Source organism: Lepidochelys kempii, chromosome 25, assembly GCF_965140285.1.
Source record: "Lepidochelys kempii isolate rLepKem1 chromosome 25, rLepKem1.hap1, whole genome shotgun sequence".
Lineage (NCBI taxonomy): Eukaryota > Metazoa > Chordata > Testudines > Cheloniidae > Lepidochelys > Lepidochelys kempii.
Window position 1 is genome coordinate 13,749,328 of NC_136404.1, and position 21,920 is coordinate 13,771,247.

At 57.8% G+C, this 21,920-nt stretch overlaps 1 protein-coding gene across 1 annotated transcript in view; it reads left to right on the forward strand.

Annotated features, from left to right (window-relative positions):
• Positions 1–18,252, forward strand: part of HCN2 (hyperpolarization activated cyclic nucleotide gated potassium and sodium channel 2) — a 44,916-nt gene extending 26,664 nt beyond the window's left edge. Inside the window, exons 4-8 of the mRNA XM_073323915.2 lie at positions 4,289–4,507; positions 10,286–10,432; positions 10,655–10,895; positions 11,296–11,460; positions 13,025–18,252. Of these exons, the coding sequence (XP_073180016.1) occupies positions 4,289–4,507; positions 10,286–10,432; positions 10,655–10,895; positions 11,296–11,460; positions 13,025–13,926 (1,674 nt within the window). The 3' untranslated portion in view covers positions 13,927–18,252. The remainder of the gene's footprint in view (positions 1–4,288; positions 4,508–10,285; positions 10,433–10,654; positions 10,896–11,295; positions 11,461–13,024) is intronic.
• The last annotated feature ends 3,668 nt before the right edge of the window (positions 18,253–21,920 follow it).

The following is a 21,920-nucleotide window of genomic DNA, read 5'->3' on the forward strand; positions in this document are numbered from 1 at the left end:
AATAAATAATGGGACGTGCTTTTAATTGCATTATCGCGGCCTTGCAGCAACATCATTAACAGATCTCCCCCTCTGTACACACAATTCCCTTCCTCTCTTTCCATCTATCCTCTGTAACCAGTCTGCATCTCCTCCTCTCTCTCTCCTTGTGTTTTCCTCCTTCCATCTGGGTCTTTCTCCCCTTTCCTCCCTTGCCTTCCTCTCTTTCTGACTGTTTCAATCCCTTTCTTCCTCCCCTCTCTGTTTACCTCATCCGCTTTCATTCCTCCATGTCTTACGGTTTCCGTCTCTCTCCCCTCCACCCCCACTTTCCTTGCAATGACTGAGACACAAGAAAGGCTTTTTCCAGCCTAGGAAGGGGAAGGTATTTCCTCAGCAGGATCCACGACCTCGAGGATCGACCTGAAACCGAAACCCAAGCCCCTAGCACAACAAGCCTGGTGTGTGTCTTGGGGCATATCACGTATGTGAGTGTCGGGCCCTGTCAGTGTTATTGATGGGGTGGGTACATGCCTTTATGTGTGCGTGTGGATCTCGTGCAGTGGGATTGTGATGCACGTAACTTTCTGCACATGAATGTAGATGCTTATAGGATTCCACCCCACTGCCTGGAGACAAATGTTGGGGCATGTACAGAGATGCTGGCTGGCCAGTGGCAGTAGTGGTTGTTAGATGTATTACTGTGGCACTTAGATTGGAAAGAAGTTGAACACCGTCCAAGGGAAGCATGGCCGAATGATCAAAAGCGTCTAATGGTTGGAATTCAAGTCAAATGAAGAGATCCATCTTCTAACTAAACAGGTCCTGCTCTCTCCAATGGTTGCCCAGTGTTCTCAGGTGGTACGGCCTTTTGCTCCGAATGCCTATCAACTTCCCGGCGAGAACGACCTTGGACGTGTACCTAATGCAAGAAAGATGGAAAAGGCCCCACGGAAGACCTGAAACACAATGGCTGCATGATGTTGATAGACTCCTGTCCATCACAGTCATCCTACCTCGTCACGTGCCAGATTGGGCTTAGGACAGAACATCATGGAGGCACATAACGCATTCAATGTCCATGACAGCGTGAGAATTAACAAGAGGCCCAGCCGAGATCGGGGCCCAGTTGGCCAAGGGTAGTTTTGCCATTACCTCCGATAGGAAAGGCCAGCGATCAGCCTCAAGATAACCCCAGGTCACCATGGGGTGAAGGTTGGGGCTCTAGTGGCTGCCATAAGGGGAAAGTGCATCTGTGAAGAGGACGGAGCTGTCTGGGGTCTGGTATGAGACCGTGGGACGAACTCCTCCAGGAAACGAGGACCATCCCAAGCCTCCCCACCTTCTACTCCAAGTGTCCTTTGACCTGCCTTCTCTAACATCAGCATGGAGCAGCCTGTGGATTAAAATTTCCAAACCAAGACACTCCCATGCACACTGCTCCCCTGGGGGAGAGGATGAGAGAACAAACCACATGGGACAGATGCTAGCCCAGTTGCTTATGCCTCATTGGAAGGAGCTCAGCTCCTATGTTCATGGGCACAGTATAAGACTCTAGTGAGAACAGAATAGAATATGCAAGGCAAGGTAAAGCTGGAAGGTGTGGGTTGCTCTGGCTCTGGGCTCCAGATTCTGTTACAGTGAATGGGATGAAGTCTGGGGGCTGGGAGTCAGGACTCCTGGGTTCTTTTTCCAGCTCTGTCACTGACTTGCTGTGTCACCTTGGACAAGTCACTTGTCCTCTCTGTGGCACTGTGTAATCACAGAGGAAAGGAATAATGAAGCTTCCCTGTCTTCGAGGGGATCTCTCTATCCCTCACGGACCCATCACAGATATAGCTACCGTCAACAATAGTTCGGTGCAACGCTTTAATTCCACATACTTCTCTGCTTTGAGGAGTGCACTAATTGAGCATCACACCGCTCTGTGAAGCAGGTGAGGTGCGCTGCCTGTTTTACAGAAAGGGAAACTGAGGCACAGAGCTGGAACTCAGGAATTGCTGCCTCCCAAACCTGTGCTCTGACCGTTATAACACACCTTCCCCAGAACGGCATGCTGACCGGTCTCCGCTTACGGGTGTCCATGTACTATCCCCTCTACATCCTGCTTTCCCAGCACACTGGTAGCTTTTCATTTCTTGCATTCTCTCTCCTGCCGCACAAGCCGAATATTCCAGCACAAGTCCTTTAATAAACTCGGTGCCCTCCAGACTGTCTGAGCTCATTCTCTTCACAGGAACCCGCATTCCTCCCTCCCAACCGAACTGGCTTCTGTTGGCTCCTCATCCATCAGTAGGATTTGGCAGAGTCCCAGCTCACTGACAGATTATATAAACCTGCCCTTGTCACGTCGGCCTGGTTCTGGGAGCCAAGTGACAGGCAGAGTAAAGAGAAAATGCTCCCAAGCCAAGGGTGGATCTATGTGGGGGTGATAGGGAGACAGGAGATTGGGAACCGGACACTGAACAAAAGGGTCCAGGTGCATTAAAGGCCTCTGGAAAAATGTACTGAGCAGATCTTTCGAAGGAGCCTTTGCAAGCTGGACTATGCAACTAGAGCACGGCCCGCAGCTAAGATGCAGCTCCGACCGCTGCCGATGCAAAGCAGCGCCCCCTGCTGGTGGAGTTCCATTGGCACCCAGGGACTCGGGCGTTCTCCTTCCAAGCTCTGGTCTTTATTTTGAACCTAAACATGTGACCTCTGAGGCTGGGTCAGTTGCATTTTGAAACAAATCGTTAATACCAGGGATGCGTGCGTGGTCATGTGATGCACCGATGTGTCTGCACATGGATGTGGATGCTCATCGGATTCCGCCCTGCTGCCCGGACACAAACACTGGGGTGTGTGCAGAGAGGCTGGCTTGCCCCTGGGGAGGGGGGTGTACGGTAGAGCATGTGCATGGCCATTTGGGGGTGTCTGTGTATGCATGCGGCAATGGTTGTGTCCGTGTGTGGTGACTCAGCTGTGTACGTGTCTGCCGATGCTGATCGTGAGAGGTGTTGTTGCAGTCTGTGTGTAGATGGGGGGGGGGTGCGTGGTAATAGTAACAGTGGGAGATTAAGCTGCCCAGCGTGTGTGGATGGGGAGTGTGTGAGAGCGTTGTAATGGCCGTGCGTGTGTGAATGGGGTCTGTGCGTGCCTGCGCGTTCCCCAGCCAATCTGGAAGGGACAGGAATGATCCTGCCCTCTCCCCTCCCAGCCTGGCCCACAGGGTTGCCGCTTCCCTCTGATTTCAACCCAGCCGGTTTATGGGAATCTACGCACAGACTGATTATTTTTTCTCCCTCTTTTAAGCTGGGCAGCCCTGGAGTTTATGGCTCATGGCCTGGTGGCTCCTCCCATTTCCAATCACCAGAGGAGGAGAATCCGGCCCTTCCCATGCAGCTGGGACTTGGGCCTGATCCTGCCATCTTGCAAGATGCTTTTCATGAGAGTCCTGCCTGAGGCAGGACTGCAGGATCAGGCCCTTGGCGTGGAAGGGAAGATGCTACTCTGTGGGACGTAACGGGGACTTGGGGTGGAATTCAGTGCTTAAATTGCATTGAAATTAATGGGAGTTAGGCGCCTAACTACCTTTGTGGATCCCACTCGGGGTGGTGCCTAGACCTTGGGCTGCTCACCCTGTCTGCCCAGCCCTCGTCTCTATGCTCTGTTCCCTTCCTCGGTCACCCAGAATAGTATAAGGCCCCATCTATTTATTCAAGCCTTTGGCTGATGACGTGGACTTGTGCTATTCTAGGCTGAAGAGTCATTTCCCAAAAGCTCGGGTTTGCTCCTGAGCGTTGTTGACGGTCGTTAATAAATTATGGATAATATTTTCATTTTTGTAAAATGCGCTCGGGGATGCATGCGTTTTCATAAACCAGTAAAAACATCCAAATAACTAAACCGGGGCGGGGGAGGGCAGGACTGATTGCGCCTTGTTTCCATTGATACTATGCAAAAAGTGTAGAGAGGCAGCATGTTCTATGGGCACCGTCGGAAAGACACCTCCAACCGCCTTGTGTTTATTTCTTCCTGACGCTGGGTCCAAAATCATGTCTCCCGGCGCCCCAGCAAGACGCTAGCAGAGTGGTTGTGTTTTAAAAGCAGGTCCCAAGGAAGATCTGAGCAGCCGCTTCCACACACAATCTCTCACTCGCTCACTACACACACAGAGAGAGAGAGCAGTTGTCTTTTATCAGCTGGTCTCCGGGAAGCGGAGAGTTGGGTCTGAGCAGCTCCTTCCACAGCCACACAGGAGCGCACGCGCAGGCTGAGTGATGCCTCTGACGGGAGTTATTCGTCGCTGCTGATGTTGTCTTTGCAGAACAATTCGTGGAGTGAGCTGTACTCCTTTGCCCTGTTCATGTCAATGAGCCATATGCTGTGCATCGGGTACGGGAAGCAGGCCCCCGAGAGCATGACGGATATCTGGCTCACCATGCTCAGCATGATCGTCGGAGCTACCTGCTACGCCATGTTCATCGGCCACGCCACCGCCCTCATCCAGTCGCTGGACTCCTCCCGGCGCCAGTACCAGGAAAAGGTAAGGAAGAGCAGAGTGTCACGCTGAGGGGCGGGTTGTGGCTTGTGTTTGAGTGGGAAGCCTAGAAGATTTTTTCACACTGGAGATGGTGCAGGTCTGCGGGGAATGGGATGCAGGGTGACTGACCCAGGTGCTTTGGTTGGGGGTACTGCGATAACCACGTCCTCCTCCGATGGTGATCACAGAACCGGTGCTCTGCTGGGCCCGATCCTGTGCAGTGCTGCTGAGCACCTCCTGAGCTGTCTTCAAGGGGAGCCCAGGTTGTTCTGTGTTGGCCCCAAAAGCACATGTTGGGGAGTGGGGGATGCTGCGCCCTGGGGGCACTATCTACCCATGGAATGTCCCATCAAGGCCCTGCTCACTTGATCCCCAGGTCCTGGGAATTCTGAAAGAGCAGGGATGTTAGCCCATGTGCCTGGGCTGAATTCCTGCCTGGATGATTACCTTCTGCCCCCTGAATTCCCCCTCTGAGATTTCAGCTGGGTGCGGGTTTTTTTTCCTCATTTCCAAGCTGATGTTCAGTGCAGTTGTCAAACAGCTCCCCCGTTTCACCCCAGAGGTGGCTGCATTGCATGGGGAGGCGAACTGAATCGCTAGATGTCATGTGTTGACCGTTTCGGGATACAGGATATTATGTATTTTATTGCTGTAACTGCAGTCTGTGCCTGGAAGCAAACTGGGGCTTTGTCCTACTGCACTGTGGATAGACTTTGACTCTGTTCAAGTCCACTGTAAATGAGTTCCAGGGAGCGACCCTTGTCTTCAGAGAATGTGCTGAGCGAGGGTTTTCTTGACACTTAGACAACATCCTTCTCTGAGGTGGAACAGGGTACCTTTGGACAGGGAGACTTTCAAGTCATCTCCACTTAATAGCACTGAGTCCAGGACCATGGACAGCAATAGTGTCTCCAATAGGATCAGTAGCTCAAGGGGGATTCAGACCTGCACATGGAGACACAAGCCCCAGCCATCATGAGCCCAAGTGCAGGAACTGAGCTGTTATATTAAGGGGGAACCAGTGCCCTTATATGAACAGGGAGCCAAGAGGCGTGTTGGAAGAGCGCAATTGACCAGATGCAACTCTTTTAAATAACACAGAGTAGGTGCATCTCCCGTTACCTTTAAAACACATGCATAACCCATTGATGACTTCAAGACTTCAGATCCGAGTGTGCAGTGGGGCATCCTGATCAAAGCCGGGGCCACGCAAGATGAGCCAGGGCAACCACGGGGTCTGTGGGCTGCACTGTCGTATTGCAGGGGTGGGGGGATGCAGGCTGAGTGCTGGGCTGAAGGCAGCCTGGCATTATAGAGGGGGATTAACAGGGCCTAAGGTTTAGGAAAACGCCAGCAGATGGCCCCTGGTTCAGGCAGGAGAATTTTGGCTGCGTGGCATTCTTGGGGACAGATCTTGGCTTTGAAAACTTGCATCTCCCTTTGCTCCGGCTGTGTCGTGGGGGCAGGGGGCTGGCCCATCCTGGCTGTGTTCTGAGAGGCAGGAGGTCTGTGAGCCGCAAGGTGACTAATCATCCTGCTGCTAACCCCGGAGTTTACATCCTCACCAGATTGCCGTTTCCCTTCATTAGCCGGTGTCCCGGGGGAGCCCGCGCTGCCGGAACATGGCCTCCCCAGGGAGCATTTGGGGAGCTCGTCAAGACAGGCCTGGAATCCTGAGGGCTCCCGTGGGGCTGGGCGCGCATGGCAGTCGCTCCTCCAGCAGCCAGGGATGCAGCTGCTTCTTGGGTCCTGGAGTGGCGGGGGGGGATTCTCATTGGAGGAGCCTGCCCACCCCGCATTGCTCAGGAAGACGGACCGCCCTGCTCACGGCTCAGACCCCTCCCTCGGTGGGAGGGCCCGCATTTGTATGGCGAGTGCCCCATGAGCCTTACACCACAGACGGAGCGTCCTTTAGAAGGGGCCAGATCCTGAGCTCCTTAGTGAGGACTCCAGGATCTGGCCCACTGAGAGAGCCTCTTCCGCACCCCCATTTCTACTGCGTTCTCCCTCCTGGCCCCTCGGGCACCCAGCTTCCTGCCCCCGGCCCAGTGCCCGTCTCCCTGGCAATGGCTTGGTTTGGATGCCTTTCCAGCCCCCGAGGGGATGGGTCGATGCGGAGGCGTTTGCAGTCCCAGTGTAGGACCAAGCCGGGCTGTTCACAGATGCCAAGACAAAGCTGGGATGTCCTTGGTGCGCGCCAGAGCCAGGAGGAGGGGAGGAGGTGGTGACTTTGCTCTGCCATCAGAGCGACGTGGACGGGCAGCTGCTCAGGGGCGCGGGCACAGCTCGGGGCTGCGGGCACAGCTCAGCTCTTTGAATAAATAGTCCCCCTCCCCCTTCCTCCCCACAGTGTCCACGCAGAAAGGAGTGTGCTCTGGTGGGTCAACCGGGGGGCTGGGAGTCAGGACTCCTGGGTTCTGTTTCCTGCTCTGGGATGGGAGCGAGGTCTGGTGGTTCAAATGGGGACCTGGGAGTTAGGACTCCTGGGCTCCCTTCCAGCTGTATCACAGAGTGACCTGGAGGCAAGTCAGAGGCTTAATTTGGCTTGTCGGCCACCCACACCGCTACCATCAGGACCGCCCCCAGGTTTGCGTGTCCTCCTCCTGTGGGTCCAGAACAGCTGAGAACCGGTCCCAGGAACTGTGGCTGCTCCGGGTCCCTTTGCTCTAACGACGTCCTTCTACACAGCTGGAAATGGAACCCAACAATTCCAGCTCCTAACCCCCCCTACTCTAACCAGTAGTCCACACTCCCTCCCAGAGCTGGGAAGAGAACCCAGGAGACCTGACTCTCAGCCCCTCCGTTCTAACCATTAATAATGCTGCCTTTTGTTTGTATAAAGTGATGACGGGGAGTCGAATCCCTGCATCCTGCAGCTCCATTCCAGGCATCCCCTCCTCTCTGACCCCCTGGCAATGGGATTACGTGGCATCAAACCAGTCCTGTTGTTGTACAGAATTATCCTTAGGCAGGTTGAACTACGCCATCCAGGCCAGGCCACAGGGGCTGTGCCAGCCGGCTCAGTGCAGGAGCAGTTGGGAGAGGGGGGGGTGTTTTGGGTACCCCCAGGATGGGGGAACTCAGTGTCCCAGCAGAGCCCAGTTATTGCACTGATTCCAGGGCTGGTACCTCCTAGGCTACAGCTCAACACGGGCATAAAACACAAACTGCTTGAACTGCTCGGGTCAGGAGGACGCAGCGTGGAAACCAGGCCAGGGCCTGTGGGTTTGCTGGCAGGGGGAGTTTTGGATTCCTGGCACCAGCTGGGCGGGGTTTGGCTTTTCCTGGATTCTTTAGATCTTTCCATTTGTGAAAAGTCACCGTTTCTGCAGTAAGGACAGAACCACTGAGCACTAGCTACGGGGAGGGGCAGCGTGGGGGGCGCTACCTGGCAGCCGTGCCCTGCCAGCGCCAATTGGGACCCTGGTCAGGAGAGCTTCCCTGGCCCCCATGATTGTCCCTCTGCCAGAGGGTGTTTCCAGCTCACTCCATCCTATTGCCTCCATCCATCCCAGAACCAGGGACCAAGCTCCCTCGCTGCATGGGTTTCTCCTGTAGGGAGAGACGGGGCTCCCGGGGCTGCTAGAGATTGGAGCAGCTGCCAAAGGGAGCGGGATGCAAGGCTGGTGTGTCGCGGAGCAGCCAGGCCCGAGTGGCTGCTCTCGGCTCTTCCCTGCAAGGTGACCTCCCCACTGCACCCCCGGAGCTGAGAAAGTGACACTGGCAAATTGCTGCAATGGAGTGAGGCTGCCCAGGCAGCTGCTCTGTGCCAAGCGCCAGGCAGCAGCCAAGGGGCCTGGCCGGAGCGTGGCAGGGAGGGGAGCGAATTCATGGGCAGCAGTTACAGAGAGCTGCAGCGTGGTATGGCGTCAGCTCAGCTGTGGATACAAACTCCTCCTATCACCCTCCAACTCCCCCCCATGCTCCCTTGCACTCCCCAAGCTCTTGCCCCATCTCCCACTCCCCACACCCATCCACCTTCCTCCCGCCCCGTATTCTCCCGCCTCCTTACCAGCAGGAGGCCGGACGCCTGGGTTGCTGACTTGCTGTCTAACCTTGGGGCTCTCTGTTTCTCCATTTCCCCCATCGGTACAATGGGGGTCACGGTGCCAGCCCACAGCAGAAAGAGGGGCCAAGCTGAGAGATTGGGGTGCAGCTTCAAGTTGGGATTCAATCCCCCAAAAGCCTGGGGGGAGAGGTTCAGAAATGGCTGGGGGGGTGGGGGTGGGGGTGGGGGGGAGCTCAGGCCTTGTATTCCCAGTTCACTGGGACCCCGGGGTTGGGCAAACAGTCAGATTCTTGCTGAAAGTGACCCCATCTCTGGTGCTGAGGTGGGAAAGTCAAAGAAATTAGCACACGGCAGCTGAGAACTCCTGCTTTATCACAGCCCAGGCTTAATTTGGGCTAGAGCTTGCCAGAGCTGAGCTCCTCCAGGCCGGGCAGGTCAGAGCCCCCGGCGCTTCCGGGCCAGGCAGGTCAGAGCCCCCAGCACCTCCAGGCCGGGCAGGTCAGAGCCCCCGGCGCTTCCGGGCTGGGCAGGTCAGAGCCTCTGAGCCAGGCAGGTCAGAGCCCCCTGCGCCTCCGGGCCGGGCAGGTCAGAGCCCCCGGCGCTTCCGGGCTGGGCAGGTCAGAGCCTCCGGGCCAGGCAGGTCAGAGCCCCCGGCGCCTCTGGGCCGGGCAGGTCAGAGCCCCCGGCGCCTCTGTTTGCCGCATAGCTTGTGAAAGTAAAAAAAATTGCTTGAGCCCTGGCACCTCTTTGGTTACAAATGAAGCGCTGATCAGAGCCTTTACCCAGCTGGAACCCCCAGAACCAACTTCCTGACCTAGAACCACCTGCTGCTCTAGATGTAAAACATCTCGCTGAGCTAGAACGACCTGCTGATTGAGCACATCAGCCTCCATCAAGACCCCTTGATTCTCCGAGCGGATTCCAACTCTGCCCCCTCTCCCCCCCCGGCCTTTCCCTTCCTCAGCTGCCCGCACCTCACTTTCCTGCATCTGTAGCTGTCCAGCTATCTATGATCCCCTTCCATGCTGCTCATTAGAAAGGAAGGTGGGGGGGTGGGCTCAGGTGGGAGCCGGGTGCTGTCGCTGTGTCTCTGATGAAGGTGAGCTGGTGAAAAGCAGCAATTTCCCCCCACCACTAGGCTGGGAACTCATGTGCTGGGGACTTTGACAGGCCGTGCAGGGGTGGAGGAGCCAGACAGCCATGGAGAGTGTCAGGCGAGCAGAGAGACCTGCCAACGGCTGGCTGGAGTCCTAGGAGCAGGAGCCCCGCACTGGCCGGGAGCGAGCGTGGATGGGCAAAGACGAGTGGCTCTGCTTGTGGCTCTCTCGGGGGGAGGGGGGTGTCTCTGAGTGTAGCTGTTGGGACAGGGCTCGGGGCTGGAGCTGACAGCAAGGGGACCAGGGCCCCAAGAGCACCCAGCAGCACACACACAGCTCCCCGGGTGCCAGTGGTTTGGTGCCCATGGGTGATGCGGGGGCAGGTAGGAACCGGCCTTTGCTGCCCCTGGGTTTGCAGGACGGGCGGGATCTGAGATTGCACCAACCTCTGCTAAAGGCCCCAGATGACAGAGCTCCCACCCACACTGTCTGAATAACTGAGAGGCCCTGACCCCGAGCCCCATCTCCAGACACCTCCAGGCTGCTGGGACATCCTGCTATAGCCCCGCTCTCTGGGATGGGCTGACCCGGAACCAAACGCTGGGGTGCGGGACGTTTGGGCTCTCTGCCCGCGGCCGCACCCAATGCCTGCGATTGGTTTTCTCCCCCCGGCAGTACAAGCAAGTGGAGCAGTACATGTCCTTCCATAAGCTGCCCGCCGACTTCCGGCAGAAGATCCACGACTACTACGAACACCGATACCAGGGCAAGATGTTCGATGAGGACAGCATCCTGGGCGAGCTCAACGAGCCCCTGCGGGAGGTGAGGAGCCCTCTCTGGGGGCTGGAGGAGGCCCCCGGGGTGCAGGTGTCATCCCTAGAGCGAGGCGGGGGCTGCCGTACCCCAAGAGCCAGGCTGGGGGGAGGAGCCCGAGGGAAACAAGGGTCCCCCTTCTCCCCACCTCCTGTCCTCCTGCCTTTGTTTTCGGTACCTGGGTCCGTCTCTTCCTCCCACTCACCCCCTTCCCCGCCACATCCCCCATAGGAGATTGTGAACTTCAATTGCCGGAAGCTGGTGGCCTCCATGCCCCTCTTTGCCAACGCGGACCCCAACTTCGTCACGGCCATGCTCACCAAGCTGAAGTTCGAGGTCTTCCAGCCGGGCGACTACATCATCCGCGAAGGCACCATCGGCAAGAAGATGTACTTCATCCAGCACGGCGTGGTGAGTGTCCTCACCAAGGGCAACAAGGAGATGAAGCTCTCGGACGGCTCCTACTTCGGAGGTGAGTGCCCGCGGGAGGCCCCCGTGCTCGATGGCCTTATTCCGCGGACACTGCTGCGGGGGGATGGCAAGCGTCGGGCCGGCACTGCCATTCGCCAGGCTGGATGCTGCGTCCCTGGTAAGTGGGAGCGGCCTTCTGTGCAAGCCCCACTAGGACAGCGCTTGGTTCCCACGGGAGGGGGCCGTGGGCTAGTGTTTAAAGCTGTGACCAGGAGCCAGAACTCCTGGCTTCTATTCTTGGCTGGGCCACAGACTTGGCCAGGTCGCTCCTTCTCTGCGCCTGCTCCCTGTGTCTCCCGGGAGGGTTGCGAGGCTGGCTGTGTTAGCGTGTGACGTCTCCTGATGGCGGGCACAGTTTTATGGTAACGTCCTGGTCCCCCTCTCACCCACACCCCCGCCAGAAATCTGTTTGCTGACGAGGGGCCGCCGCACGGCCAGCGTCCGGGCCGACACCTACTGCCGCCTCTACTCACTCTCGGTGGATAACTTCAACGAGGTGCTGGAGGAGCACCCCATGATGAGACGGGCCTTCGAGACCGTCGCCATCGACCGCCTTGACCGCATAGGTACCGGGGGGGCAGGGATGCTGGTCCGATCCACGAGCTGGGGACACGATGCGGGGGAGACACTCCTGGAGCCCATCCCCTCTCACGCTGGCTTGCCCAGGCCCCGTGCAAAAACTCCTGGGCTCAGGCCTCCGATGGAAAGGGGGCCCACCTGGGGGACAGCCTCTGGCCTGACTCCTGAGGCCCAATTGCTGCTCTGGAGCTGAGTTCCAGGAGCTCTGCAGAAGTTTGGCTGCCCTGGAACCAGAATGTCCCAGGGAGCAGTTGAAGTGGGAAGAAGCAGTGATAGCAAAGACAAGGGGAGGCCTTGGGGGTGGATAGAGGACACAAGACATTAATAGGGAGAGCGTGGGTATGAGCTGGCGTGCGGGCTGCAGTCCTAGCTATCTGTGTCGGGTTCTCTCCCCAGGTCAGGGGAGGGGTGGCTACCTCTCTGGATCTCAGTCGGGCGTTGGACCTCAGGGCCTTGTTCCCTCTTTAAAATTGCCCCACAAATCCTGCTGGGAACAGCCAGTTAGATTAGCTCCCTCCTCGCAGAGGCTGGGCTTGGAGAGCCTCCTCTGCCTGCCTCCGGTTTCCTGCCTCCTTCCCCTCTTTGGATCCCCAGGGGCGTCCTGCAGAGCTGGCAGCCTGGGCATTGACAGCCCTGGGTGCCCGAGGACTAAGGAGCCGTGCACACCTGCTCATCAGTTTCCTTTTTGCTCCCCCAAATCCCTCTTCAATCTCATCTCCTGCCCCATTCCTCTCTGTCCCACCCTTCCCAGGGGAGTCCTGGCTCGCCGAGACTCCCCCATGCCCCTTCCCTGCAGCCGGGGGAATTTTCCTTTTGCTGGGGGCTGCGTCCCGATCAGCTAGCGAGGCAGCCAAAGGCTGCGAGAGGGGCTGTCAGTGAAGGCTGATTTATGGTCACTGGGGCATTTAAAACCTAGGCTGTAAGGACCAGCCCTGGACCGCCCAGGGAGGACGAGCCAAGCACGTATAGGCCAGAGCTGGGTACATGATGATTCTTTTGTTCCGTGACAGTTCTAACATTTTCCAGACGTTTCGGTCCTTCGAAAAGGTTCATTTTAGGTCTGTGCCCAGAGCTGGGATTTGATCCTGGCTCTCGCACATCCCTGATGGGTTCCCTGACCCTTGGGCTAAAGGGTATCGCAGGGGGCGGTGAAGCACCCGCACCCTCCCCGCTCCTCCCTTTTTGTCATCGGCCGAACGATTCACAGCAAATTCGCGACCAGTTTGGGGTCGACCCGAACGGCACTTTTCATCGAATAAACTGTCTGAAAAATATCGTGCCACGTAGGGTGCCAGGACTGCGGCGTCTGCCGTGGCTGGGGAGCCGTTAACGTTACCCAGCTACGGCCATCAAACCTGTCGCGGGGCGGAGAAGGTCCGGACACAGGGAGGCACGTGGCTGCCCTGTGACGCTGGCTGTGGCAATGCGAGCGACGCATGGAGAGGGGTCAGGGCGGGATAAAGGGCCGGGCTGCGGGGACCGCGTGCAGGAGGACAATGATGGGGATGTGACTAACCCCCCCGCCCCTTTTTCCCCTTCCCCACCCCGCAGGGAAGAAGAACTCCATCCTGCTGCACAAGGTCCAGCACGACCTGAACTCTGGGGTCTTCAACAATCAGGAGAACGAGATCATCCAGGAGATCGTCAAGTACGACCGGGAGATGGTGCAGCAGGCAGAGCTGCAGCACCGCACGGCCATCTACACGCCCGCCCAGCCCCAGGTGACCTCGGCCATTGCCTCCCTGCAGCAGGCTGTCGCCATGAGCTTCTGCCCCCAGATGGCCAGCCCCCTGGTGAGCTCCGTGGCCCTCGGTTCGCCCAGGATGATGCGGCGCCTGCAGTTTGCCCAGGGCGTCCCCGGCCCCTTCTCCATCTCCCCGGTGCTGCTCCAGCAGAAGCTGTCGCCGCAGCAGCAGCCGCCCCCCCGGCCCCCCTCCACCGGCCCCTTCGCCTCGGTGGTGTCCAGCCCTCCGACCCAAAGCCCCCGGGCCAGCCGGACGTTCCCGTACGCCGCCCCGGGTCAGTCGGGCTCCCAGCTCTCCCTGACTCAGCAGACGGCTCCTGGCTCTCCCCAGCGGCTGGCCGTCCACAAAAGCACGCAGGCCCTGCACACAAGCAGCCTGAGCGAGGAGTCGAGGCCGTTGTCAGCCTCGCAGCCCTCCCTGCCTCACGGGGTCTCGCAGACCATGACCCAGAGCCCTCCGCCCTCGGCCCACGAGTCCAGCACCTCCGTGGCCGGGGTCCAGGCTTCGGCCTCCCCTGGCTCGGGCCCCCAGGCCGGGCTCAGAGGGGCGGTGCCGCCCCGCGTGGCCCTATCCCACCAGATGTCCACGGGCTCTGTCTACGCGGGGGCAGCCGGCAGCCAGCAGGACTCGAGTGGCGCCCGGAAGGATTCGGTGGTCAGTGCCCCCGACTCGGACCCGGCCAAATCCAGGCTCTCTTCCAACTTGTGACCTTTGCTCCAGGCCCGCTCATCCCGGGTAGCAGGGTAACGGTGGGACTGCCAAGCAGCTGCAATCTCCACCCTGTCTCCACGCTCCCGCCTGCTTGTTTCCAACTGGCGAAGGCCCCGCCCTGGCTCACTCCCTAGGGGAGTGGAAATCAAAGGGTTAATGAGCCAACCGTGGGGTTCGCCACCCCCTGACTCGAAACCTGCAGCCGGGGCCTCTGATCCAGCGGGGGCCTGCCCCCCCTTCTGTACAGAGCACAGCAGCCGGGCATCGCTACCACACGCTGTGCCCGGAGAGGCGTGGGCAGAGGCCCCCTGCCCTTCCCTGGGCCGGGGGAGGTCCCATCGAGCCTCCCACACGCCCCGATGAATCGTCTATGACCAAAGTCCAGACCCATTGCTCGCTGCCACTGCCCGTGTGAAGAGCATCGTCCATCCGAATCCACTGACTGCACCATAGAAGCCATAACTAGTTAATCTCTTGATTATGAAATCTGTATATTATATATATATACACACACCCCCCCCCAGGGCCTGGCGGGATAGGGAGGAGTAGCCGGAGGGGGCTGTGCCCTGCCAGGCCCCGCCAAGTTCCCCACCCAATGTGTTCTGCCTCCTGGCACCGGCCTGTGTCCAATGTGAGCCTGAGCCCGTCCCTTGTGCCGCACGCGGGGATGCCGGGGCGTGGGGGGGGGGGAGGATTTGGAAGGGGACGGGCACCGTGGCCGTGTGGTTCTGTCTGCAAAGGCCCGTGAGGACAGGCGCGTCCTGGGGCTGCCACTTCCTCTGCCCTTGCTGGACTAGCCTTTGGGGCTGGACGCCTCTGCCTCGCCACCCCCCCACACCTCATCCTATCGCCCCTGCCTCATGCCCTGGCCCCTCTCTGCTCCCTCCACAGCGCCTCGCCTCATCCCCACCCCCTTGGCGTCAGAGGCAGGGAGGAGGGGATCTCCTTCCCCAGGGACTAGTGCAATCCCTAGCCCCACTCCCAGCCTGGGTCTTCCCCCTGCCCACCCCCCAGGGTCCCATCAGGCTCCCTCATGCCTTTGCTTACACCTCCCTCGCTCTGTTCCAAGGAGCGGCTTCCAGCCTCTGCTGCCTGGCCCGGGGGCCTAGGAAGGGGCCACCCGGCCAGGAGGCCCCAGGTCACATCTCGCTCGCTGAATGTTTTCTATGTTTTTAATAGAAAAATCAATGTCAAGCTGCTCAACACCCACCCCTTTTCCCCTTCTTCTCCCATCCTCCCCCCACATAGTTTAAAGGGCAGAGCGAGGGACTGGGTGGTCTAGTCCCTGGCTCTGGACCGACTCACTGTGTGGCTTTGGGCAAGTCGCCTCACCTCTCTGTGCCTCGGTTTTCCCCATCTGTAAAATGGGGATAATAATACTTACCTACGTGACCGCACGAGGGGTTGGGAACTAAAGTGCTTTGCGAGCCTTGCAACAGAGATGGGCAAAGTATTATTATCCATTGGCATCCCTGCGCTCTGCTGTCCCGTCTCCTCACCTTCCCAGGGCACGGCTGCCTGGCACCTGCATCTCAGCTGGCTCCTGCAGACAACAGGACGCACACTGAGAACAGTTGAAGGCCTGGAGCCAGCCCACTTGGGCACTGATTAACACCCCCTCTCCCATGGGAGGGTCCTAGGGCAAACTTGCTCTGATCTCTCTATATCGGTGGGCCCCATGTGCCCCCTCTGTGGTTCTGGCACTGCAGTGGCAGGAGAGTCGTGTGCTCAGCCCCTTGCAGGATCTGCATCTGGATCCCTTCCCTGCTGTCTCTGCAGTACGATCAATTCACATACCAGCCTCTACGAGAGGCTGCTCCGTGACACTGAAGGTAAGTGAGACCTGGGCATGAGAGGGTCGGGGATGCTAAGAGGAGAGGGTTGGCTTTGGGAACTCCTGGCAGAGCAGAGAGGGCAGGCAGGCTCCAGGAGGTGGCTGGGCACCCTCTCCGTGGGTGGCTGCCCCCTCTTGACATCGGCACTTTGCAACCTGGGCGGCTGTTTGTTTTTCAAGTGCAATATTGAAACGGAAAGCACCGGGCCCGGTGAGCATCGTCCATTCCCTCCTGCCACCCTCATCACGGCAATAATTGTGCCAGGCCACAGGACACAAATCCTACTCGGCCCCTAGCCTGGCCCCTGGCCTGCAGGCTGCTGGGGCTGTGTGTGGGGTGCAGGGTGTTCAGGGCAAAGCCTCTTTCACTGGCAGCTCCTGCTTTGTCCTACAAAAGCAAATTCCCGAGCGAGCTTCTGTCGTGCTGGGGGGAGCAAAATGCCCGTTAGCTTAATAAGAAAGGAAATGAGGGGTGGGGGAATTGGGGCTAGGGCTTGGTTAATGATGAATCCAGAGTGGGTTGGCAGTGGGCCCCCACTTCCCATCAGCCCCTCGATCTGGGGGCTACACCAGCCAAGGGGACAGCATTAGAGGCAGGGTCAAAAGACCCCCCCTTTCCCTCCACAGCCAAACACCCAACTTGGGAGGGCTTGGGTCTGAATTTAGCAGCTTGGGCCCATCTCTGTAGCTGAAGTGCAGAGCGTGTATGGCTGGGCGGGTTACCACATCTTGGCAGGACCAGATGCAATTCAGCAGGGGCTCCTGCCCCTACCCTTCCAGCTGCCTCACAGTGTTTAGCACTCTGTCTCTTGCCATTGGGCATGCTGTGTGCGTCTTTCGTCCCGTGTGCGTCTGCATGTGTGGGGAGGCGCCGCATTGTCCGCATCTGGAAGGTAGGGGTTGTTGCGGGGGAGCAGAAGCTGGTTGAGGGCTTGGGCGGGGGGAGGAAGGAGGAATTAGCTCTGGGCATGTGTGTGTAGGGGGGTGTCTCTCCCTCCCTCCATGTACAGGGCTGGAATTCAGCTGCCACAGCTGGTAGGGGGAAGATCTCATGCTCACTGATTTCCCACCCTGGGAGGCATCAGGACTGCTGCTTTCCAGGCCCCCCTGCCCCCGTTTCTCAAGGCTGGCCTCCCTAGGGGAGGCAGAACTAACTCAAGGTGCCACTCAGAGAGGTGTGTGATAAATCAGCCTATATCTGACTCCCACCAGAGCAGGCACCAGGCCTTGCCCCACCCGCTCCCCTGCTACGAGGGACCCTAAACGTGTTCTGCCCCCCTGGTGTTGTTCTAAACTGCACCGCTGAGGTAGGGGCCAGACTGCCAAAGCCAGCTCAGCCTAGGGGAGAAGGGGCTCACGCCACCCCATCTCTTGTGTTACCTGGATTCCTCCCAGGTAAGACGCCGTGGGGAGGGGAGATGCAGAAGGTAAAGCAAACGATGCCTGGTGCAGCTGCACTTGGACTTACTGCCGGGTTGCCTGGACTTACTTACAGCACAGCCCCTCCCCTCCTTAGAGCCAGAGACCGGGAAGAGCTGGGGTATCCATCCTTCTGCATTTTGTGAAGGCTCCCTACAGTACATGTTCCCTGGAATCTCAGACTCAGGTTGGTTCACCTGAGCTGAAGCAGGTGATAATTTTTCTCCCCTTAAAGGGGATCTGAAGAGCACAGTCCCCAGGAGGTTTCTTAATGTCCGGTGCAAAGTGCTGGGATTGACTTGGGCGTTGGAGGAAGAGCATCTGTTTTTCTAGGCCAGCAGGAGTTGAGCTTTTAGGAAGGGGACGATCCTTTTTGTGCTTTTCTCGCCTTTGATTTGAGTTTGTTGCCAAGGTGCGTTAGTGCTTTGTGTATGAATTTTTTTATGCCTGGTTCTCTTAGGACTGCCCCGGGGCAAGTGGCACTGATGGCTAATGGTGATGGGCGTGATTAAACACAATATCCATTTTTAAGCATTTTTAAAAGCAAAAGCTGGGGCAGCAGACTCCAGCCCGTGGCGGCTGTGACCTCCTGGAAGAGGCTTGTCGGAAAGCAAGCCCTGTCCCGGCACTGATGAGTTGGGGGACAGGGCCAGCACAACCCCGTGGCCTGGTGAGTAGAATTTGTGTCACGCCTGGCCGGCGCTGAGGCGTTTAATCCTCGAGGTCTGATCCACAGCGGCCAAGGCGAGGAGCGGACAAACGGTCAACGTGTTTCTTATGATCGATACTACTTACTAATATCCTTGTTACGCTAACGTGCAGCCGGTACCTTTTTGAAGGCAGAGGCAGGTGCGCTGTGTGTGCTAAAGCCTGTATTCCTAGCATCCTTGCGCCTTTCATGTTGAATGTATAACCGCTAACGGAACTCGTGGTGCCAAAAGCCAATCAAAGCGCCCTGTAGCTATGGAGACGGCTGGATTGTGTCACTGGCACCTGTTTCCGTCGGAGAATCCACTTTTTTTTCATCCAGACCATCCTGTGCAATAAACATGACAGCCCTGGCAGAGCTACGCAGGAGTCCGTCCTCTTTTCGCTGCTGCCTGTCGCATTCCCATTGGCCTTCTCCTCCCCTCGTCTCCACTCCAGCCGGCTGCCCCTGCTTCTGTCTATCCCCTACCCCCTTTTCAACCCCGCTCCTCAGCCCAGGCTTGCTGCAACAGTTCCAAGTGCATTGCAGAGAAATCAAGGCCCTCTCTCCCAGCCTGGCAGGGTGCTCACAGTGGCTCCTCTCCCACTGGGGTGCTGGCTCTGGAGAGGAGCAACCCCAGCTGCAGCCTTTCCCAGGAGGAGGTGCTGTAGGGAGCAGGGAAGGGGCATGCCTAGCTACTCCAGTCCTGGCCTCTCTCAGCCACGGGCACGGTAGGGTACGCTGTCAGAAGCGGGGGACAGCTGGGACCGCCCTGCTGCATTTCTCTCCAGCTCTGTTGCCAGGTGGAGATATTAAGATTGAAACAGCCTCATTTTGAGGATTTTTGTATCTAAAGAAATCCGCAGGCCGGATCGCGCTGCTCTTTGCACCGAGCTGCCCAGCCCACTGCAATGGCGTCATGTGTTTTAGTCCCCACTGGTCCAAGACCATCTTTATCCTCCACCTGCACAGGGTGGCACTATCCCCCCCCCCACACACACACACACTCTCTCTCCCCCCCCCATGGCTAGTCTCACCCCCTCCTATAGACCTAAGGGTCCGTGATGCCTCATCTGACCTCCCAGGCCAGAAACTCTTCCCTAAGTCTTGCCTCAGGTCCTATGAGCTGGGCACCAACTTCCAGGGTGCAGGAACTATTTGTATGGCGGGAGGGGCTGAGAGCCATTGAACCAAACTGCAAACCCTGAGGGCAGACATTTCAAACCCACACCCCTCGGTCCAGCACCTTGGAACATTCCAGCCTGGCGTTTGGTGTGCTCCCCGCGGGGTAACGCCACCGTGCGCTAAGGCAGCATCCAGCCGGCGTGGGGATTCATGGCATCACCAGCACAAAGGAAAGTTGAGCCTTAACTCCTGGGCCTGCAGCTTCACGGCCAAATGCACCCATCTCCACCGGGGATCCCGTCCCGTCCCCCGCCCCCGCCCCTTTAGAAAAGCTGAGGGACTAGTCCGACTCGCCTCCCATCTTTTTCAATTTGGTTCTTCCAGCAGGACAAGAAAAACAACGCACCAGCTGCAATCTCTGGCCTGAGGAAGCGAAGGGTGATTAACATGGCTCTTGTTCCTAATGGCTTCTCAGGCTTATTAACACCCATTTGCTTTGGTGGGCCCTTTATCCAATTCCCCCCTCCACCCCCCATCTCTGCTCACCCAAGCTTTTAGCAGGCTGCCTTATCTGGCGCACGTTATCTCAGCCAAGGAAGGTAATTAATAGCCAGTCCTGTCCAGGCCCTTGCACACTGTGACACTCGGCTCTCCCCCCTCCGCTCAGCCCTCGGGATCCATGCAATTATGTGTTCTAATATCCCCCGCACTGGTTCCCACCCTCAGCTGAGTCCAGCCGGCTGCAGGAGCAGCATCAGCCCGTCGCTAATGTGCGCAGAACTTGTCCACAGCAGCCTCCATGCAGCTCAGCTGCAAGGTTGGTCCAAGGACAGCGTCGAATGCTAACACCACTCCTGCGGCATGGGCTCTGCCAGGAGCACGCGGCCAGGGAGGCCACAGTGCTGTGGAACAAGCCCCCCCCCCCATTCTTCACCCCCCAACGCGCACACACTGAATGCTGGGAAATGGGACCCCGGTTTCGGAAGCAGCTCAGGCCTTGGGTTGATCACCTGAAAGGCCATCCACACCCTGGCTGCTGCGTCACCATCCTCCCGGGCTGCAGAAGAGCCACTATCTCACAGCTTCTCGCCCCTCACAGGGAAGACGACCAGGCTGTGCCATGCTGGGGTGGGCCCAGCCAAGGTTGTCTCACTGTAGCCCCTAGCCCACATGTTTCCCCATGGTTAATGACAGTTCACAAGCTTTTTATTCCCATGTTGCAGATGGAGAAACTGAGGCTGCAAGACTCATAGAAATGGAGGAGTGGAAGGCACCTCGCTAGGTCATCTAGTCCAGTCCCCTGCACCAAGGCAGGACTAAGAAGGGGACATGTCTTGTTTGAGGTCTCTAAATTAGGACACGGAGCTGGGACTAGAAAACCAGCTCCCATTACCCCCCCACCTCTGGTGCTGGGAAGGGAACGCAGCGGTCCAGAGTCCCAAGTCGCCTCTCTACTCTAACTACTAGACCCCATTCTCCACCCAGTGTCAGGAACAGAACCCAGGAATCCTGACTCCCACTTCCTGCTAGACCACACCCCTGGTCCCCCAAACATGGGGGGGGGGTGCCATATAGCATCGAAGGCCAGACAGGACCATTGTGCTCATCTAGTCTGACCTCCTGCATGGCCCAGGCCAGAGGCCAGCCCACCCACAATGCCTAGAGCGGCGCTTTTAGAAAACCAGCCAATCTTGAGCTGAAAAGTAGCAGAGATGGCGAATCCGTCCCACCCCACGGTCCAGGGGCTTAATTACTCTCACCCTTGAACATTTATTTCCAGTCTTGGTCCTGCCCCAGGCCTCACACATTTTCCGCCTCAGGAGGGGACGCTGCAGTGCCAAGGCCTCCCCACGCAAACACCCAGATAAGATGGCGAAGGCTGGGGGGGGACAGGGCAGCACCAGCGCTGCAGGCAGTGAGAAGGCAGTTTATTATTTGTAGTGCAATAGCACAGATGTGCCCCTGGCCTGGACTAGGATCGCGCTAGGTGCTGTACAAACCCATCCACCCTGTGCAAAGGGGAGTGAGGGGCTCCTGCTGAGCAACATGGTGTTCTGTAGCCCATAGGAGGAGGTGAAAAGGTCGGGACCCAGACCCACACAAAGCCCTTACTCGGGTCGCAGTCACTCTGCTCACGCCAGGTGAACACTGCATGAGCGAGATGGTCCCTTCTGGCCCTGGAAAGGATTCAGCTCACATCTGCTCTGTGACCCCCAGGACCGCCTGAGCCCACAACAGTCTCTTGGAAGAGATGACCAGAAATTGCCCGTGAACTTAGTCAGTGAGTAACAAAAAACTGCCTCACCACCCACCCTCGAGGCTCTCTCAGAGCGGCTTAAGATGCATAGCCAGGCTAGGCCTGTTACCGTGGTCAGTACCTGCTGCTAATCTCCCACCTGTAAGGTACAGCCCAACCACAAGCCATGCTGGAATGCAGCTGATCCACCTGGCCTGGACTCTACCTTAAAAAAAAAAAACACACCCCACAGATGCGTGATCAGCTCTGAGACCCTCACCTTTGCACTTGGTGATGCAATTATGTATTTAGGTGCCCAACTCCCATGGACATAAATGGGGGTTAGAGAACCTTTGAGGATCTAGGCTCATCTCTGTAAGGTGTCACAGTGAGATGCTTTTCAGCCAACACATTTGAGCTGGGAATTTCCAAAGCCCCTCCGGATCTGCATCCCAGCCCCTAAATAGCTAGTGAGAGCAGGGGTATCACTTCAGAGGAAAGGAACCATCGCACCGGCAGCACGGCCTGACAGCTGACACAGTCTGGGGATTTGGGAAAAAAAAACAAACAAAAAACCATTGCTAGCGAGCGCTAACGAGCAGGTGTGCCACTGTGACCGACTAGGCTAGAGCAGGCGAGCCATTAGAATAAGAACAGCCAGACTAATGCATCCTGGAATGTACTTTGTT